This window comes from Grammomys surdaster, unplaced genomic scaffold (genome assembly GCF_004785775.1).
Source record: "Grammomys surdaster isolate TR1022 unplaced genomic scaffold, NIH_TR_1.0 125430, whole genome shotgun sequence".
Taxonomy (NCBI): Eukaryota; Metazoa; Chordata; class Mammalia; order Rodentia; family Muridae; genus Grammomys; species Grammomys surdaster.
Window position 1 is genome coordinate 292,693 of NW_021620297.1, and position 14,442 is coordinate 307,134.

Genomic DNA, 14,442 nt, shown 5'->3' on the forward strand with positions numbered 1-14,442 from the left:
ACCTCTGCTGCTGTACATCCCATAGGTGCAGCAGCTGGTGCCGAAGCGGGACCATGCCCTCCTGGAGGAGCAGAGCAAGCAGCAGTCCAATGAGCACCTCCGCAGACAGTTCGCTAGCCAAGCCAATATGGTGGGGCCCTGGATCCAGACCAAGATGGAGGTAAGCTTGCCCCACCCCAAACAGCGAATCCATGCTGCCTGTCAGCTGGGGTCCTGGAGGTCCCCATGGTCCCTGTGGCCTTGGCAGCAGATTCTATAGCCTTGGTAGATCTGACCTCAGCTCTTACTGGTCAGCACCCCAGTTGGCATCATAGGACTACACAGATGGAAACAGTAATACCAAGCACGTGGAAGCCTGGCTAAAGATCGATTAGAGCCGGTTTGGGCCTTGACTGTCCGTTCTTAGCCCAGCACTGACTTGCCGGCCACTCCTGTGCACTCATCTCTGGTGACAGCATTCCCACAACAAATGGCTTTTGCCCACCACTCTGTGTGACCCCTATGAGAGCTGTAGTGTATCTGAGCAACACAGCACCTAGGGACACTCCTGTCGGGGATGGGATGGTTTGTAAGGCGGCCAGTAGCAGTTCTCCTTGTCCCGCTGCCCAAGTGCTCAGTGTGCCAGGCAGTGGAGAGCCACAGGCATAGAGCTCTCCCCACACCCAGAGGGCTTGCCCTCCTTTGGTTCTTTATTTTCTCGTTTCTAAGTAACAAAAGATAGTTTTGTCATAGGGTGAAGGTGTGTGCACTCAAAGGGTGAGGGCACTTTCTCAAGTTACTCGGCCTGCCCTCCTTGAGCTCTGTTTTTCTGTCATGCACGGTGCAGGGCCTCACAGAGGGGTCAAGAGTGGCTAGTGAGGTTAGGTGTGTAACGCCGACTCTCAACACTAAAGGGTAGGGTGAGATCAGCGGGCCTTCTGTGTGACAGAGCGGCTGAGCTGGTGTCACTCGCGGGTCTTTCCTCCGTGCAGGAGATTGGGCGCATTTCCATCGAGATGAACGGGACTCTGGAGGACCAGCTGAGCCACCTGAAGCAGTACGAGCGCAGCATCGTGGACTACAAGCCCAGCCTGGACCTGCTGGAGCAGCAGCACCAGCTCATCCAGGAGGCGCTCATCTTCGACAACAAGCACACCAACTACACCATGGAGGTGCGTGCCCCGCCCGAGAGTCGGCCCCGCCCACAGGGGGAGTCGGCCGCCACACGGCTGCACCTTCTAAAACCGGGTGGAAGCTGCCAGAATGTGGGCGCGGGATCCAATGCCCAACCCCAGCATTCAGTCATGGTCAGAGGCAGCAGGAATGGGAGGAGTTCAACTAGGCCAGCCTGGACTACACATAGAGGGGACCCTGTCTTTACAGACTAGTGTACGTAGACATTTGGAAAACCGTGGTTCCATGAGTTCCAATCTAGAATTATCTGACACCGAAAGGGTCACATTCACACCCCACTTCAACACTTGGGGCCTTACCCGAGCAACGAGTCCAGGCCAGCTGTTGGGGCAGCCCAGCAGAGTAGGAAGGGTCGTGTGCTAGAATAGAGGGTCCTGTTTACATTCCACGGTACCCCAAGCTCCATGGGGTTCTCCTTCAGAGGGTCAGCTGTCGAACAGCGGCCAGCGTAGTTGTAAGGAGTTGTCGTGTCCCAAGCCTCTCGGGCCTGCTCATCTGCAGGTGGGAGAGTGAGGCCCATAATTAGCAAAGGACCTTTGTCCACGTCAGCTAGTGAGATGTGGAGCCCCTTCTCCCCCCAGGCCTTATTTGTTGAGGACAGTCACCCGTCCGTCCAGTCACACCCTCTTCCTCCCTCAGCATATCCGTGTGGGCTGGGAGCAGCTGCTCACCACCATTGCCCGCACCATCAACGAGGTGGAGAACCAGATCCTCACCCGAGATGCCAAGGGCATCAGCCAGGAGCAGATGCAGGAGTTCCGGGCATCCTTCAACCACTTTGACAAGGTAACCCCACCTCCCCCACCCCATCCTGGCACAGCGTGCTCTCTCGTCTCCCCATCGTTCTGTCCCATCCTACCCTCTCCATCTGCACCCGTCCATTCCATCCACGGGATGATGGGCAGGACCCCAGAGTACACAAGGCTAGGTGGGAAGAGGTTCCAGGACTCCGGTCCCCATATACAGAGTTTTTAAAATTGGGATCTGGTAGCCTCTTGAGAGGAATTCTGAGTGTTGAGTTTGATTGTTTCCAGACGACCTTGACCCAGTACCACAGCTGCTGAGCTGTGAGTACCAGTGTGCAGCCTGACACTGTCCTGTAAACACTGAAGGCAGGGAACGCTCCCCTCGATCTTTGAGCCCTGGACTTGGTCCTCCTGCTGCCCGTTCAACCCCCACTGAGGCCGTGGAGACCTCTGTGCCCCACCAATCCCTGGCCACCACCTTGTCTACATCACCTCTAACTGTGTGTTTCCCTTCCCCGTGTGTCTTCCTCCCCTGTCCACTGCATGTGGCCTGGCCCCTCTCCCACTTCCGTGGCCTGGTCACTGCATCACCCCTGCCGTACGCCTGCCTTCGATGGCCTCCCGGCAGGACCATGGCGGGGCACTGGGGCCTGAGGAATTCAAGGCCTGCCTCATCAGCCTGGGCTACGACGTGGAGAATGACCGGCAGGTACGCGCCCCACGCCTTTGGCTGACTGACATTAACCGCTTTTCTCTTTCTCTCCTTCTCCCCTCCCTCTCACCACCCGCCCCTGGCATCCTGTGCTGTCTCATGGCTCTCTTGCGTCCTCCCTCATGTCTCTGGACACTTTCCCCTTACCTGCTCTCTGGGCCTCCTGTCTCCTTGCTTCTCATTGTCCTGTCTGTCCACTCTCTGCACATGGGGCCTGCTCTGGGCCTGGCCTCTGCTATGCCTGCGTCCTGGGAGCAGAAGCAGACAGGCAGCATGGACTCAGATGACTTCAGGGCTCTGCTTATCTCCACAGGATACAGCCTGGTATGCTGCCTCTGCCTCCCCTGCCTCTGCTCCTCCTCCTTCCCCTCCCCTCACACGGCTCCTGAGCTTGCCTGTCTCCTGGGGACACTCCTCCACCTCCAATGTAGCATGGCCTTGCCTGCCTCTCTGCTCTGCTGCACTGGAGGCTGGGGTCCTTCCAGTGGACACCCCCACCCCCCAAAAAAGCCCTCTTCTACAAGTTTTCGGGGAACAGTCTTCCCACTCTCTCCCTTCTCTTTCTGCTTCTCATTGTCTTTTTCCCACCCTCCAGAGCTACTTTAAGCCAGAGCGGGGACAGTGAACCCAACCCCTGCTTCCCCAGAGTGGGGGGGTGGAGGGAGGCCAAGGGACCAACTCCCAAGGCCTGGCAGCATTTGGCAGCCTTTCTCTGAATTCTTCCAAAACTGAATCTGTACGCAGCTCCACTAAGTACCGTGTCCTCGTCCTTTGCCCGTCCCCACAGGGCGATGCTGAGTTCAACCGCATCATGAGTGTGGTCGACCCCAACCACAGCGGCCTCGTGACCTTCCAAGCCTTCATTGACTTCATGTCGAGGGAGACCACAGACACAGACACAGCTGACCAGGTCATCGCCTCCTTCAAGGTCCTGGCAGGGGACAAGGTGAGCAAAACCCACAGAAGCACTGGCCACCAGTGGCCAGAGCCTCAGCCAGCACTGGGTACTAGGTCAGGTGGGCCAGACGGGGTGGCTCAGTCCTGTCCTGTGTCTCTAGAACTTCATCACCGCCGAGGAGCTGCGGAGAGAGCTGCCCCCCGACCAGGCCGAGTACTGCATCGCCCGCATGGCGCCCTACCAGGGGCCTGACGCCACTCCCGGCGCCCTCGACTACAAGTCCTTCTCCACAGCCCTCTATGGGGAGAGCGACCTGTGAGGCCCTCAACCGCCCTGAACAGAGACTCCCTTGGCCTCCCGGAGGGGCTGAGGAGCCCACCCCCACCCTGACTCTGTATCTATGCAAAGAGCTCTTTGTGGTCCTTCTAGGGGGTCAGGCAGGGAGGGGCTAAGCAGGCCTCTCTTTCTCAGTCTTGTGGCGGGGGGAGGCTTGACATCAGCACTTCTGGTCTGCTAAATAGATATATGCTGTGTTATGGGTTCTTAGCCTATATGGAAGGGACAATGGACCCCTGGGCCCCCTCTGTGCCCCAGAGATACCTTTCTAAACACAGGTCCCTTCTGCCCCTGAGGCCCGTTAAGCCTCTCACATCCAGGCCAAAGCCCCATGTGCCTTGTCTAGGAACAGCCTGCCCTAAGAAGTCCAGCAGAGGGCACCTAGCTCCCTTGGACCAGACCGTAGCGGCCCCTCCCACCTCCCTGCCCCTGTGATCACCGGGAGCTGAGGACCTGCCATACCCCTCTCTGCCTCAGGAGTGGCTGCTGGGCAGTCAGCCCCAGCCCACCTGGCCTTGTTTCACCTGGGCTCTGAGTCTCAGATTTTCTAAGGACCAAAACCAACAAAACACAAAGAAGGAACACAAACAAACAAACAAATCATTAAAAAAAAAAAGGAAAAAAAACTTAAAAAAAAACCTATAAAAAAAACCTAAAAACTTCCAGAGAATTACTATTTACTTTATTAACTTACGGATTTATTATATAAATATATATCCATCTAGCTGCATATCTCTGCCACCTCTCACATAATGAAGACATAGCTGATTCGATGCCCTCCCCAGCCCCCTCCTGATTTTCCCCTTGTGGCGGTGGGCAGGGGTCTCTGGGGACCTCCTGAGGTGGAGGTGGGCTGCTGGCCTGCCTGCCTGGTCGTTAATGGTTTCTCTCCACCCGCCCCCTTGAGTTTATTCTGATTGATTTTTATTTTCTTGGTTTCTGGATAAACCACCCTCTGGGGATGGGAGAATAAAACATGTAATATTTTTAAGAAGGACTCTGGTGTCATCATCTCCCTGTGTCCCTGTTCACGCCCCAGGGGACTGGCAGTGCCACTGGCCCAGTGCTTGTGTGTGGGTGGTGGGCACAGGCTTCAAAAGGAAGGAAGGCAGTTCGGTTTGGGATGGCTCTGGCTCACAATCCCAGCATTCTGTGAGGCCAGCCAGGGCCACAGAGCCAGAAGACAAGACACCATAGCCACCACCTGTGTGACCCAGGCACTTGCTCCCATGTTCGGCTTCCGTCACTGGCACCAAGCAGGGTCAGCGGGGTGGCCTCCGTCAGCTCCAAACCTATGAGAAGGTAGCCACCTCCGACCACTGAAGAGAAAGAAAGGATGGCCTTAAGGCAGAGGCCTTGTGATGCTGCTAGAGCTACACTGTCCCTCGGGCCAGCTCACCTGTTTGTGGGTCAGGCAGACGACCCCTTCGCCGCCATCCAGGTGTTGGCAGCAGTGGCCTGTGTGTGTGAGAGGCCAGGGTGAGTACGCGGCACCAGCCCTGAGGTACCACACGCCACCCTGCCAGGAGTAGCACTCACGGAAGATGCAGGTGAGCCGGGCCGCACAGCACACAAAGCGCTCAAAGTCCACACGGAGCCGGCTGTCCCGGTAGCGGCTCGTGAGGGACTGGGTCAGTTGGTTGTTCAGGTGGAAGCCTACGAGGAGGCTGCCTTGTTTAGTGTGTTTACAGTATTCCACGCGTGGTGTTGCTTTTCATTTTAATGTTGGGGATAGGCTTACGTAGTGTGTTCACGTGTACGGGCACATGTACACACGGAAGCATCTTCCTCAATCCTTCGTGGATTGAGGCAAAGTCTCACTGAGATCCACAACTCAAACCAGTCTGTTTAACTTCCTCTGGAGATCATTTGGCCTTCACATGGGTGCTGGGGATCTGAACTCTGGCCCTCACACGTTAGTTGCAGTTGCCTTACCTAAGCCCCATTCCTGTGTGCTGTTTTGTGCTGCACTGTTTGAAAGAAGCTGGCCTCCAGTTCCTTTTACATAGCCAAGGACAGTCATCAGCTCCTGAGTCTCCTGCCCCCTCCTTCCAGGTGCCGGGAGTTCAGCCTGTGGTATCTGTGGTTCTTGATATAGAACTCAGGGCCCCCAGCATGCTAGATGAGCGCCCTCCAGCTAATCTGGGGTTTTTGTTGCTGTTTTGGAGAGTTGGGGATGGAACCCCGGGGCCTTTGCACAGACTAAGCAAATGCTCTCTCCACTGCACTCGGCCCGCAGCCCCTCACTGGTAGACTAGGCAGCAGCTCTCCCACTGAGCTGCGTCCACAGCCCTTTGCGAATTTAACGTGACACTTAAGTTGCTCAGGCTGCCTCTCAAGGTGCCAACGGGTGCAGCTTCGTGGTTGCTCCAGAGGTTGAAGGAAGGACTATCTCCCTGCCTGGGGACTGGAGAACACTGCTGTGTGACTCCTGAGCCCATACCTAAAGTCTAGACATTGGCTCTGCCACATCTGTTGTAGAACCACAATGCAACTGGTTTTTAGAGGCCCAAGGCCTAAGGACTTGTCCCTCTTGGCTTCCACATGCCCCATACTGTTTCAAAGATAACTGCACAAGTTTGTAGTGTGCCTTTGTGCTTTGTGTGCTCATTCAACAAATGCTACATACACACACATACACCATGCCCAGAGCTAGGTGACCTGAGGCAGGTCAGTGTCCCTCCGATGTGTCATCTACCCTTGAGTATTGGGATATGCTGGCCCAGGGTTGAAGGGAAACCTGGCTAGATGGCAGCGAAAAGACCCAAGGGCCCTCGGTCAACCTGTTAGAACTACTGGGCATTCCCCTGCAGACAGCTTCAGGCTCCTATCCAAAACAACACAACCTTTGGCATGTGCCAGGCACTCCAGGATGAATGGATGGATGGTCCAATGAGTTCCAGACCTCCCCTCGGTCCTGTATCTACTGCTTTAGTTCAGCACCCTGGCCCCCACCTTCTACTGGGATGCCTTGGGATCATGTCTTGCATGTTCCTGGACACTGGCCAACTGGTCTACCTCCTGCCCGCCCTGGCATCTACTTAGTGGTCACAGATGAACCCAGCTAGAGGCATGGAGCTGACTGTTTTCTGGAAACTCAATATTTCCACCCTAACATATATTTGCCTGTGGCTTAGGGTGGGATTTCCTTCCTCTGCTGTAACACAGTAGCCTCAGAAGGTGCTTTAGAGTATCTGGGGTGTTTTGTGGCTGTCCAGTGAGGACTCCTTGCCACACTACACATTAGCCGTGTCACAGATAAGAGCAGTCAGCCTCCATGGAAAGAAATTGGCACTGGGTCTTGTGCCAGCCCATTAAAGATGGCCACAGCTGAGGGGTGCAGACAAGAATTTGAGGATTGGGTGCTGTCCCTACAATCATCCCAGGTCCCCAGCCATACCTGCGGCAGTCAGTGCCAGCCTCAGTTCACAGGAGTTCATTGTCCCAGAGGCATCTTCATCAAACTTGTCAAAGGTGGCCTGGAGGGTGGGGAAGCAGGTTGGAGTCAGTGTCCCAAGTCCAGCCCCAGAGTGACGCTCTTGCACCTTGAAGTAGCTAAGAGAGGGCCTCTGAGGCCGGACAGGCTGGCCTCCAGCCGCAGCTCCCCTGGCTTCTGGGTGGCCACCACTCTGCATCTGTATCTGTGAGAAGGAACAAGCTCCCAGGCTGTTGGGAACACGTTCAAATCCATCTACCCACAAAGGCTAGGGAGGACTCCATAGCAAGGAGTTACCACTATGGTCAGTCCTGGGAGCCTTCAGCTCCTCTCTTAGCTATGCAGAGGCTCCCTGGAGAGAAGGTGACAAGCCTGTAGTCAGTCCCCTGGCAAGCAAGAAGCTGAGCTGGGAGTTGGACTTCCAACAGGAACCAAAGGCAGCTCTAGATCACTGCACTTAGTACCCGCAGAGGGCCACCATCACGTGACAGGGATTTTATATCCACCTCACTCCTAAGTTGACAATGCCCCCTTGGTGGCCTACAAGGCATCAGTGTCTAGAAGGAGGCACCTGCTCTCAACCCTCACCTACATGTCGTGACAGGAGATGGCCCCAGATCCCAACTCTCACATACCTGCCATGACAGGAGATGGCCCCAGAGTTCCTGGAAGTGGTGTAGGGCCAATCTTTGCCCACGCTGTAGTGAGGACACCTGGTTATAATCCAATGTCCCCTCAAAGGCAAGGGAAAACCCCAGCATCCCTGTCCCTCCTCCTCATACACTACCCCACGTACCCCAAAACACTGCACAAGCTGCTCACAGGTCCTAAGCCCAATCTCTCCAGGGGTCCTGGTGTTGGCCCTAGCTGCAAAAAAGAAACCCAGCACCCCCTTGCATGTAGGCCGACATTGCAAGAGCTTTGCAGACTAACTCCCTGCAGGGGGCATTTTGTAGAAACAGTGCTGAGAGTTCATGCCCGCAAAACCAACCGACCTGGGGTTCTATGTCTCTGCCCCCACCTCTTAGAAAAAGTGGGCGGGGCTGCGAGTGACCATGGCCCTCACATAACCATATAGGAAGTCCTAGTTCTTGTGCCTGGACCCCTAGCCTCACACATAGAGGCTCTATAGGCATGGTGCTCCAGTTGCAGGGGCCCCCACCTCAACCTTCAGCCAAACTCACCAGGCTCCAGAGCGATGCTTATCAGTGTCTGCAGCTGAAGGGCACTGAGTGCCTCCTCCTGAGCAGGAGAGAACCCCTTGTGAGGCCACCCGCTCAAAACAGCCAGTCGACAATCTACCCTGGGCTCCTTAGTGCTGAGGGTGTATCTATGGCTGCCTTCTTAGGGTTCAGCTAGAGGAGGCAGGTCTGTCCCCAGAGTGGTCAGGACGGTGGTGGGAGACACACTGCAGGAGCCCACAGTGGACATATGGCAGTGGAAAGCACTTGGGAAAGACGAGTTTGAGTCGGCCAGGAGATGTGAACCTCCAGAGAAAGGAGGTGCAGACCCAGCAAAGGCCTTGAGGCAATTTGAGCATTCCCAGAACACAGGAGGAAAGCATTGTGGAGGTAAGGCAGAGATACCCCCCCCCGTGCGGTAGTGGCTTACGCCTTTAATCCCAGCACTTGGGAGGCAGAGGCAGGCGGATTTCAGAGTTCGAGGCCAGCCTGGTCTACTGAGTGAGTTCCAGGACAGCCCGGGCTACACAGAGAAATCCTGTCTCGAAAAACCAAAAAAAAAAAAAAAAAAAAAAAGCAAAGCCAGCAAAGTGGCTCAGGTTTGTAACCCCAGCATTGGGTAACCTGAAGGAGGCCAACCTGGGCTACAGGATACATAATTGTTCCTGGATATCCTGATCTACAGTGCTTGGTTTGGTTTGTGGTTTTGCTTGTTTCTTAAAACACCTAAAGAGAGAGGGGAGCTCAGTACCATTTGGCCGGGCACCCCCAGTCCCCGACTCTTCTCACCTCGCCAGCCAGTTCCAAAAATAGCTGTGCCAACTCCAGCTCCAGGGGCTTGTAGGGGGCCTGTGGGGTGGAGGAGTTCAGTTCCTTCCCAAAGCCCTGCCCGCCCTCCGAGTCCTGTCCCGGCGCACGACAGTCCTCACCTGGAGGGCGTCCAGGTCTGCGCTGATGACGTCATCGATCTCCCTGCAAATTCCGGAAGAAGGGAGGCGTTTGGGCAGGGGTCTCAGCAGAGGAAGTGGGTACACTCAAAGGACAGTGGATTTGGGGGAGAGGGGGGAATCCCTGAGTAGAGCGAGGCTGGGGATGCAGGGGCGGGGATTTGTGGTCCCTGGGCGGGGCTTGGTGCCAGGGGCGGAGCCTATGATTCTAGATTGAGGTGTCTGGGCGGGGGTCGGGGTGGCCCCTGGTAAGGCTTGGGGAGGAGGGCACCGACTCACACTGCTGTGTGGCTGCGCTCCGAGAAGATGCGCAGCGTGAAGTCGGCTTCATCGCCCACGCGCGAGGCGCTGGGTACCACCAGATAGTGGCCGGGCGGCAGGCGGCAGCGGCGGCTCACGTCGCGGCGAGCGCAGAAAACCGATCGGTCGGCGCGCAGCAGTCCCGGTAAGAGCGCGCGGCTGCGCGGGGAGTCCCAGAGTCCCAGCAGCTGTGGGCGGGGTGCCATGACCACCACCCACCCAAGCTCCCCACCCAACCCTCTGATACCCCACCCCGCCATTCCCCACACACACCCGGACTGTCCGGCCAGGCCCTCCCGAGTTCCCAGGCTTCCTGCACTGGTCCACCGAGCCCTAGGGTGGGTCTGGAGTCCCATCTGATACCCACCTCCTCCGGAATCTGCAGGAAGAAAACACGAACGGAGTGAGGGCTGGGGAGCTCTCAGATTTCCTTCCTGCTCCTCCACACCTCTCACACCCCTCCTTCTTCGTGGACCCTTAATATTTCCTCATCTCTGTCCTAGGTCCCCTCTGACCCCTCCCCCAAACTTCTCCTTTCCACCTGTGCCCTCATCCCTTTTTTGCTCCTGTGGTTCCCCTCCTGCCCTCTGACCCTCAACCTTTTTCTCTCCCTGTACCTGAGTCCCTCTCTCCAATAATCTCTGCAGTGGCACTCCTCTTTGAACCCCCAGTATACTCCTGCCCGTAATGGTGCCCTTGTGACCCTCTGCCCCTCCATACCCTCAACTTGACCTTGGCCTCACCTGGAACACGTGGAAGCCCACAGTGAGGTAGGTGAGACCCTTGGCCCTCAGACACCGCCGGTTACGCTGGATGAGTGACAGTAGGACCGTGCACTTGGGGATCCGGCCTCCTCTCGCTGGGCCCCGTGCCCTCACTGCTCCCCAGCCTCCCCAGGGCCCCTCTTCATCATCCTCATCCTCTTCCTCATCAGGTTCCAGCAGTGTCAGCCGGAACTGGGGATTGGTCCAGAAGTTTTCTGACAGAAAAGAAGGTGGTGGAGTTTCCCACCCTGCCACACGCTTCACCCAAGTTTGCTTCTCAGGGGTCCCCAGGCCTCACCAGCACTGGGCTGGCTCCCACCGGAGTTGAAGCCTCGCACCCAGCGGCCCTGGAAGATGTGGATGTGCCAGCCGCCACCAGCAGGGCTGGGGCCCAACACCTCAGGGCTCAGTGAGCAAATCTGGACCGTGTTGAAGTGTGTGAGGAAGTCTTGAAGCTCCATCCTGGAAAGCACCAACCATGAGAAGTGGCCAGGCACCCCAGAGCCCAGCTTGAGGGACCCCAGAAGTACAGACCACCACAAAGCCTCTAGTTCCTTAAATACTGCCAAATAACTTCCAGTCTCCAGAAACCACGAAACCTTCAGGCCATGCCAAGGTCTCCAAGTCCTGACAAACACCCCAGCCCCGGAAAGACTCACAAACGTCTTTCAGTGTCTTCACACTGGGCTGGGAAGATGGCTGCGCCAATAAAAGCTATTGCTGTACAAACCTGACAGCGTGAGAGTTCGACCTTAGTGTCTGTCCCAGAGTGGAAGGACTGACTCCTCTCACAGGCTTAATAGAGAAATATAAAACTAGGAGAATAGTTTGTTTGTTTGTTTTGAGTTTTTTTTTTTTTTGGTTTTTTGAGACAGGGTTTCCCTGTGTAGCCCGGGCTGTCCTGAAACTCACTCTGTAGACCAGGCTGGCCTCGAACTCAGAAATCCGCCTGCCTCTGCCTCCCAAGTGCTGGGATTAAAGGCCTGCGCCACCACTGCCCAGCAGGAGAATAGTTTTAACTCACGTATATATTTAAAGCCTCAAATGTCACCAAGCCTCCCCAGATACCCGAAATATGGTTCTGTTCCCATTAAATCTTCCAAAATAACTGACACCAAGTTCCTTTAGGTCCCCTCACGCCTGCAGTTCCAGCCTTCCCCTTGGGGAGGCTGAGGTCAAAAGATTGCCATGAGTCTGGGGCTAGCCTGGTCTACATAGTGAGTTTGGGGCTAACCTAATCTCGGTGTTCTCCCTCTGAAAACAATATCCTTTATAGACACGGCCCATCCATCCCTTGAGTTTCTTTGTGTCCTTTCTGGCCCTGTGTTCTAAGGCTCCTGTCCCAGCGGATTTCCCACAGGTAGAGTGAGTCCCTAAGAACTCACCAGAACTCGCCATCCTCCTTTTTCACAAGCAGGGCATCTCGCCACTCAGAGGGAAGCATGTCCCAGCGTGGGCAGCTAAGGAGACCAATGTGAGAGGAAGACATGTGGGGCCACGCCCACCGGTCACGCCCCCGCCCACCCCAAGCCCATCCCACCTGTCACTCCAGGGCCCCGACCACTCCACGCGGCCCCAGGGGTTCCTCAGCCGCAGCAGCCGCACCTTGGTGAAGCCCAGAGACATCTAAAGACAACGTCATCGGTGAGGGTGGTGTGGGGGCGACATCGTGAGGGGAGTGTGGGGGGCATCGTTACAGAGGATAGAGTTAGCCTAGTCCACCTATGGACTGACTCACCTTGTGCGTGCCCGTGACAGAATAAGCATGTCCCTTCACCAGCCCCTCATCTGTGCGGATCTCACCTCGATCGCTCTGGAGGAGGCCAAGATTGTGAGCCGAGGGTCCGGGATAGAAGCATCTCTCCCTAGCCTCCCAACCCAGGGGCTCTCCAAGCAGCATAAAATGCCAAGGGACTCAGAGAGAGTGCTGGGGTGAACAGCTGGGGTGACAGAAAGGAGATGGAGGAGGCCAGGACTCTGCATCACAGGTCTGGGATCCCAGCGACGCAGAAAGCTGATGGGGGTTGGGGGGGAATCACAAGCTCAAGGCCAGGGTGGGTAACTTAGGCCCCGCCTCCAAATGGAACGTAAACATGGAGGGGGTGGAGGGGTGTAGCTTACGTGTAGAGCATGGCCTAGAATCTACCACTGAGGATGCAGGGGAGGGAGGCAACAGCAGAAGGTAAGGAAGACACTGGACGCTAGGCTCCCCTCCCACCTCATCCACGACTATGCTGGTCTAGTGGCGGTCCACACGGGAGGGAGCTCGGCTCTCACCAGAGCGGTGGCACCCACGAGGGACTCTTTGGCCAATGCGTGGCGAAGGGCAGCGAAGACACCCGGAGTGTTTTGTCTCAAGTAGAGGACCTCACCCACACCTCCTGTAAAGTCCACAAAGGCCTCGTTCATGTGACCTCCTCGCATCACCTCGTAGGAGCCGTGCAGCCTGTTGGAACAGGTAGAGGTGGGTCTGAGGGACAGAGGAACATCGGGGGCCTGGGGGCTCTGTCAGGGAAGGGGTCCCCAGGACCTATCCCCAATTGTCTGTATGTGTATATATAATGTTTATATGTATGTGTTCTGCCTGCGTGTATGTCTGTGCACCACATGTCATGTGTGCAGTGTCGGTGAAGGCCTCAGATCCCTGGTACTGAAGTTAGACACGCTTGTGACTGGGAATAAAACCCAGGTCTTCCGGAAAAGCAACCAGTGCTCATAATACCGAGCCATCTCTCCAGATTCCGCACCCCCATCCCCATCCCTCTCTTGTCTTTGAGACGGGGTCTCATTATGTAGATCTGGCTGACCGAGAACTCACTCTGTGGACCACATTTGCCTCAAAGTCCCAGAGCTCCACCTGGCCCTGCTCTCAGAGTGCTAGAAACAAAGATGTTCTCTCTCATGCTCAGCTGATTGGGTGGTTCAGTTGTTTTGTTTTGTCTTACTGGAACATGGTATCACTATGCATCTCAGTCTGCCCTCAAACTTGCAATCCTCCTGCCTCAGGGTACTCAGTACTACTATGATTATAGGTTTAGGCTACCATGCCTGGCTCAACCCCTGAACTATTCAGAGATGAGGTGGGAGGCTCTGACACATGCTAGGCCTGTGATCTCTAAGGTCCATGAAACTATGCATTCTGGAAGCCAGGGAAGGAGCTGGTCAGAATTCTCAACCCTCCATGAACCCTTGAGGCTCTGAGAGCCTGTGAAGGCGATGCCAACGGGGACTTGTTGGGCCTTCCAGCGCCTGAGACGAAAGGATGGGCTGTGGATGTCTCAAAGGACCATGAGAGACAGTGTGAGGTTAAAGGCCCTTGACGGAATAAGGTTCAGCAAATCCAGGACCTGACAGGTGCATGGGATTTCAGGATCCTTGGGAAATATGAGTATCAATGGGGTTCTAGGAATGTTTGTGAAAAATGTCAGAAGAGGAAGGCCTAAAAAAATTTGAAGATTCTGCTGGGCAGTGGTGCTCGTCTTTAATCCCAGCACTTGGGAGGCAGAGGCAGGCAGATCTCTATGAATTCCAGGCCAGCCTGGTCTACAGAGCCAGTTCCAGGACAGCCAGGGCTACACAGAGAAACCCTGTCTTGAAGAACCAAAAATGAATGAATGAATGAATGAATGAATGAATGAATGAGATTAGAAGATTCATAGGCTGAATCTTATGTCTCAGTGGTAGAGCCCCTGCCTAGAATCCCCCAGTGAGGGGCTGGGGGCGTGGCTCAGTGGTAGAGCCCCTGCCTAGAATCCCCCAGTGAGGGGCTGGGGGCATGGCTCAGCGGTAGAGCCCCTGCCTAGAATCCCCCAGTGAGGGGCTGGGGGCGTGGCTCAGTGGTAGAGCCCCTGCCTAGAATCCCCCAGTGAGGGGCTGGGGGCGTGGCTCAGTGGTAGAGCCCCTGCCTAGAATCCCCCAGTGAGGGGCTGGGGGCGTGGCTCAGTGGTAG

At 55.9% G+C, this 14,442-nt stretch overlaps 2 protein-coding genes across 2 annotated transcripts in view; one reads left to right on the top strand and one right to left on the bottom strand.

Annotated features, from left to right (window-relative positions):
- Actn4 (actinin alpha 4) overlaps window positions 1-4,862 on the top strand; it is a 68,147-nt gene extending 63,285 nt beyond the window's left edge. The window contains exons 16-21 of the mRNA XM_028786185.1: window positions 26-160; window positions 972-1,151; window positions 1,813-1,959; window positions 2,548-2,628; window positions 3,419-3,577; window positions 3,690-4,862. Coding sequence (XP_028642018.1) covers window positions 26-160; window positions 972-1,151; window positions 1,813-1,959; window positions 2,548-2,628; window positions 3,419-3,577; window positions 3,690-3,848 — 861 coding nt within the window. The 3' untranslated portion in view covers window positions 3,849-4,862. The remainder of the gene's footprint in view (window positions 1-25; window positions 161-971; window positions 1,152-1,812; window positions 1,960-2,547; window positions 2,629-3,418; window positions 3,578-3,689) is intronic.
- Window positions 4,863-5,157: 295 nt separating this feature from the next.
- The window catches only part of Capn12 (calpain 12), an 11,554-nt gene continuing 2,269 nt past the window's right edge, over window positions 5,158-14,442 (bottom strand). The window contains exons 5-21 of the mRNA XM_028786240.1: window positions 12,771-12,939; window positions 12,232-12,306; window positions 12,034-12,119; window positions 11,879-11,953; window positions 10,792-10,955; window positions 10,473-10,708; window positions 10,097-10,108; window positions 9,709-9,917; window positions 9,412-9,454; window positions 9,272-9,331; window positions 8,486-8,543; window positions 8,098-8,168; window positions 7,937-7,999; window positions 7,266-7,344; window positions 5,405-5,521; window positions 5,265-5,323; window positions 5,158-5,184 (exon numbers count right to left, since the gene is read on the bottom strand). Coding sequence (XP_028642073.1) covers window positions 5,158-5,184; window positions 5,265-5,323; window positions 5,405-5,521; window positions 7,266-7,344; window positions 7,937-7,999; window positions 8,098-8,168; window positions 8,486-8,543; window positions 9,272-9,331; window positions 9,412-9,454; window positions 9,709-9,917; window positions 10,097-10,108; window positions 10,473-10,708; window positions 10,792-10,955; window positions 11,879-11,953; window positions 12,034-12,119; window positions 12,232-12,306; window positions 12,771-12,939 — 1,603 coding nt within the window. The remainder of the gene's footprint in view (window positions 5,185-5,264; window positions 5,324-5,404; window positions 5,522-7,265; window positions 7,345-7,936; window positions 8,000-8,097; window positions 8,169-8,485; window positions 8,544-9,271; window positions 9,332-9,411; window positions 9,455-9,708; window positions 9,918-10,096; window positions 10,109-10,472; window positions 10,709-10,791; window positions 10,956-11,878; window positions 11,954-12,033; window positions 12,120-12,231; window positions 12,307-12,770; window positions 12,940-14,442) is intronic.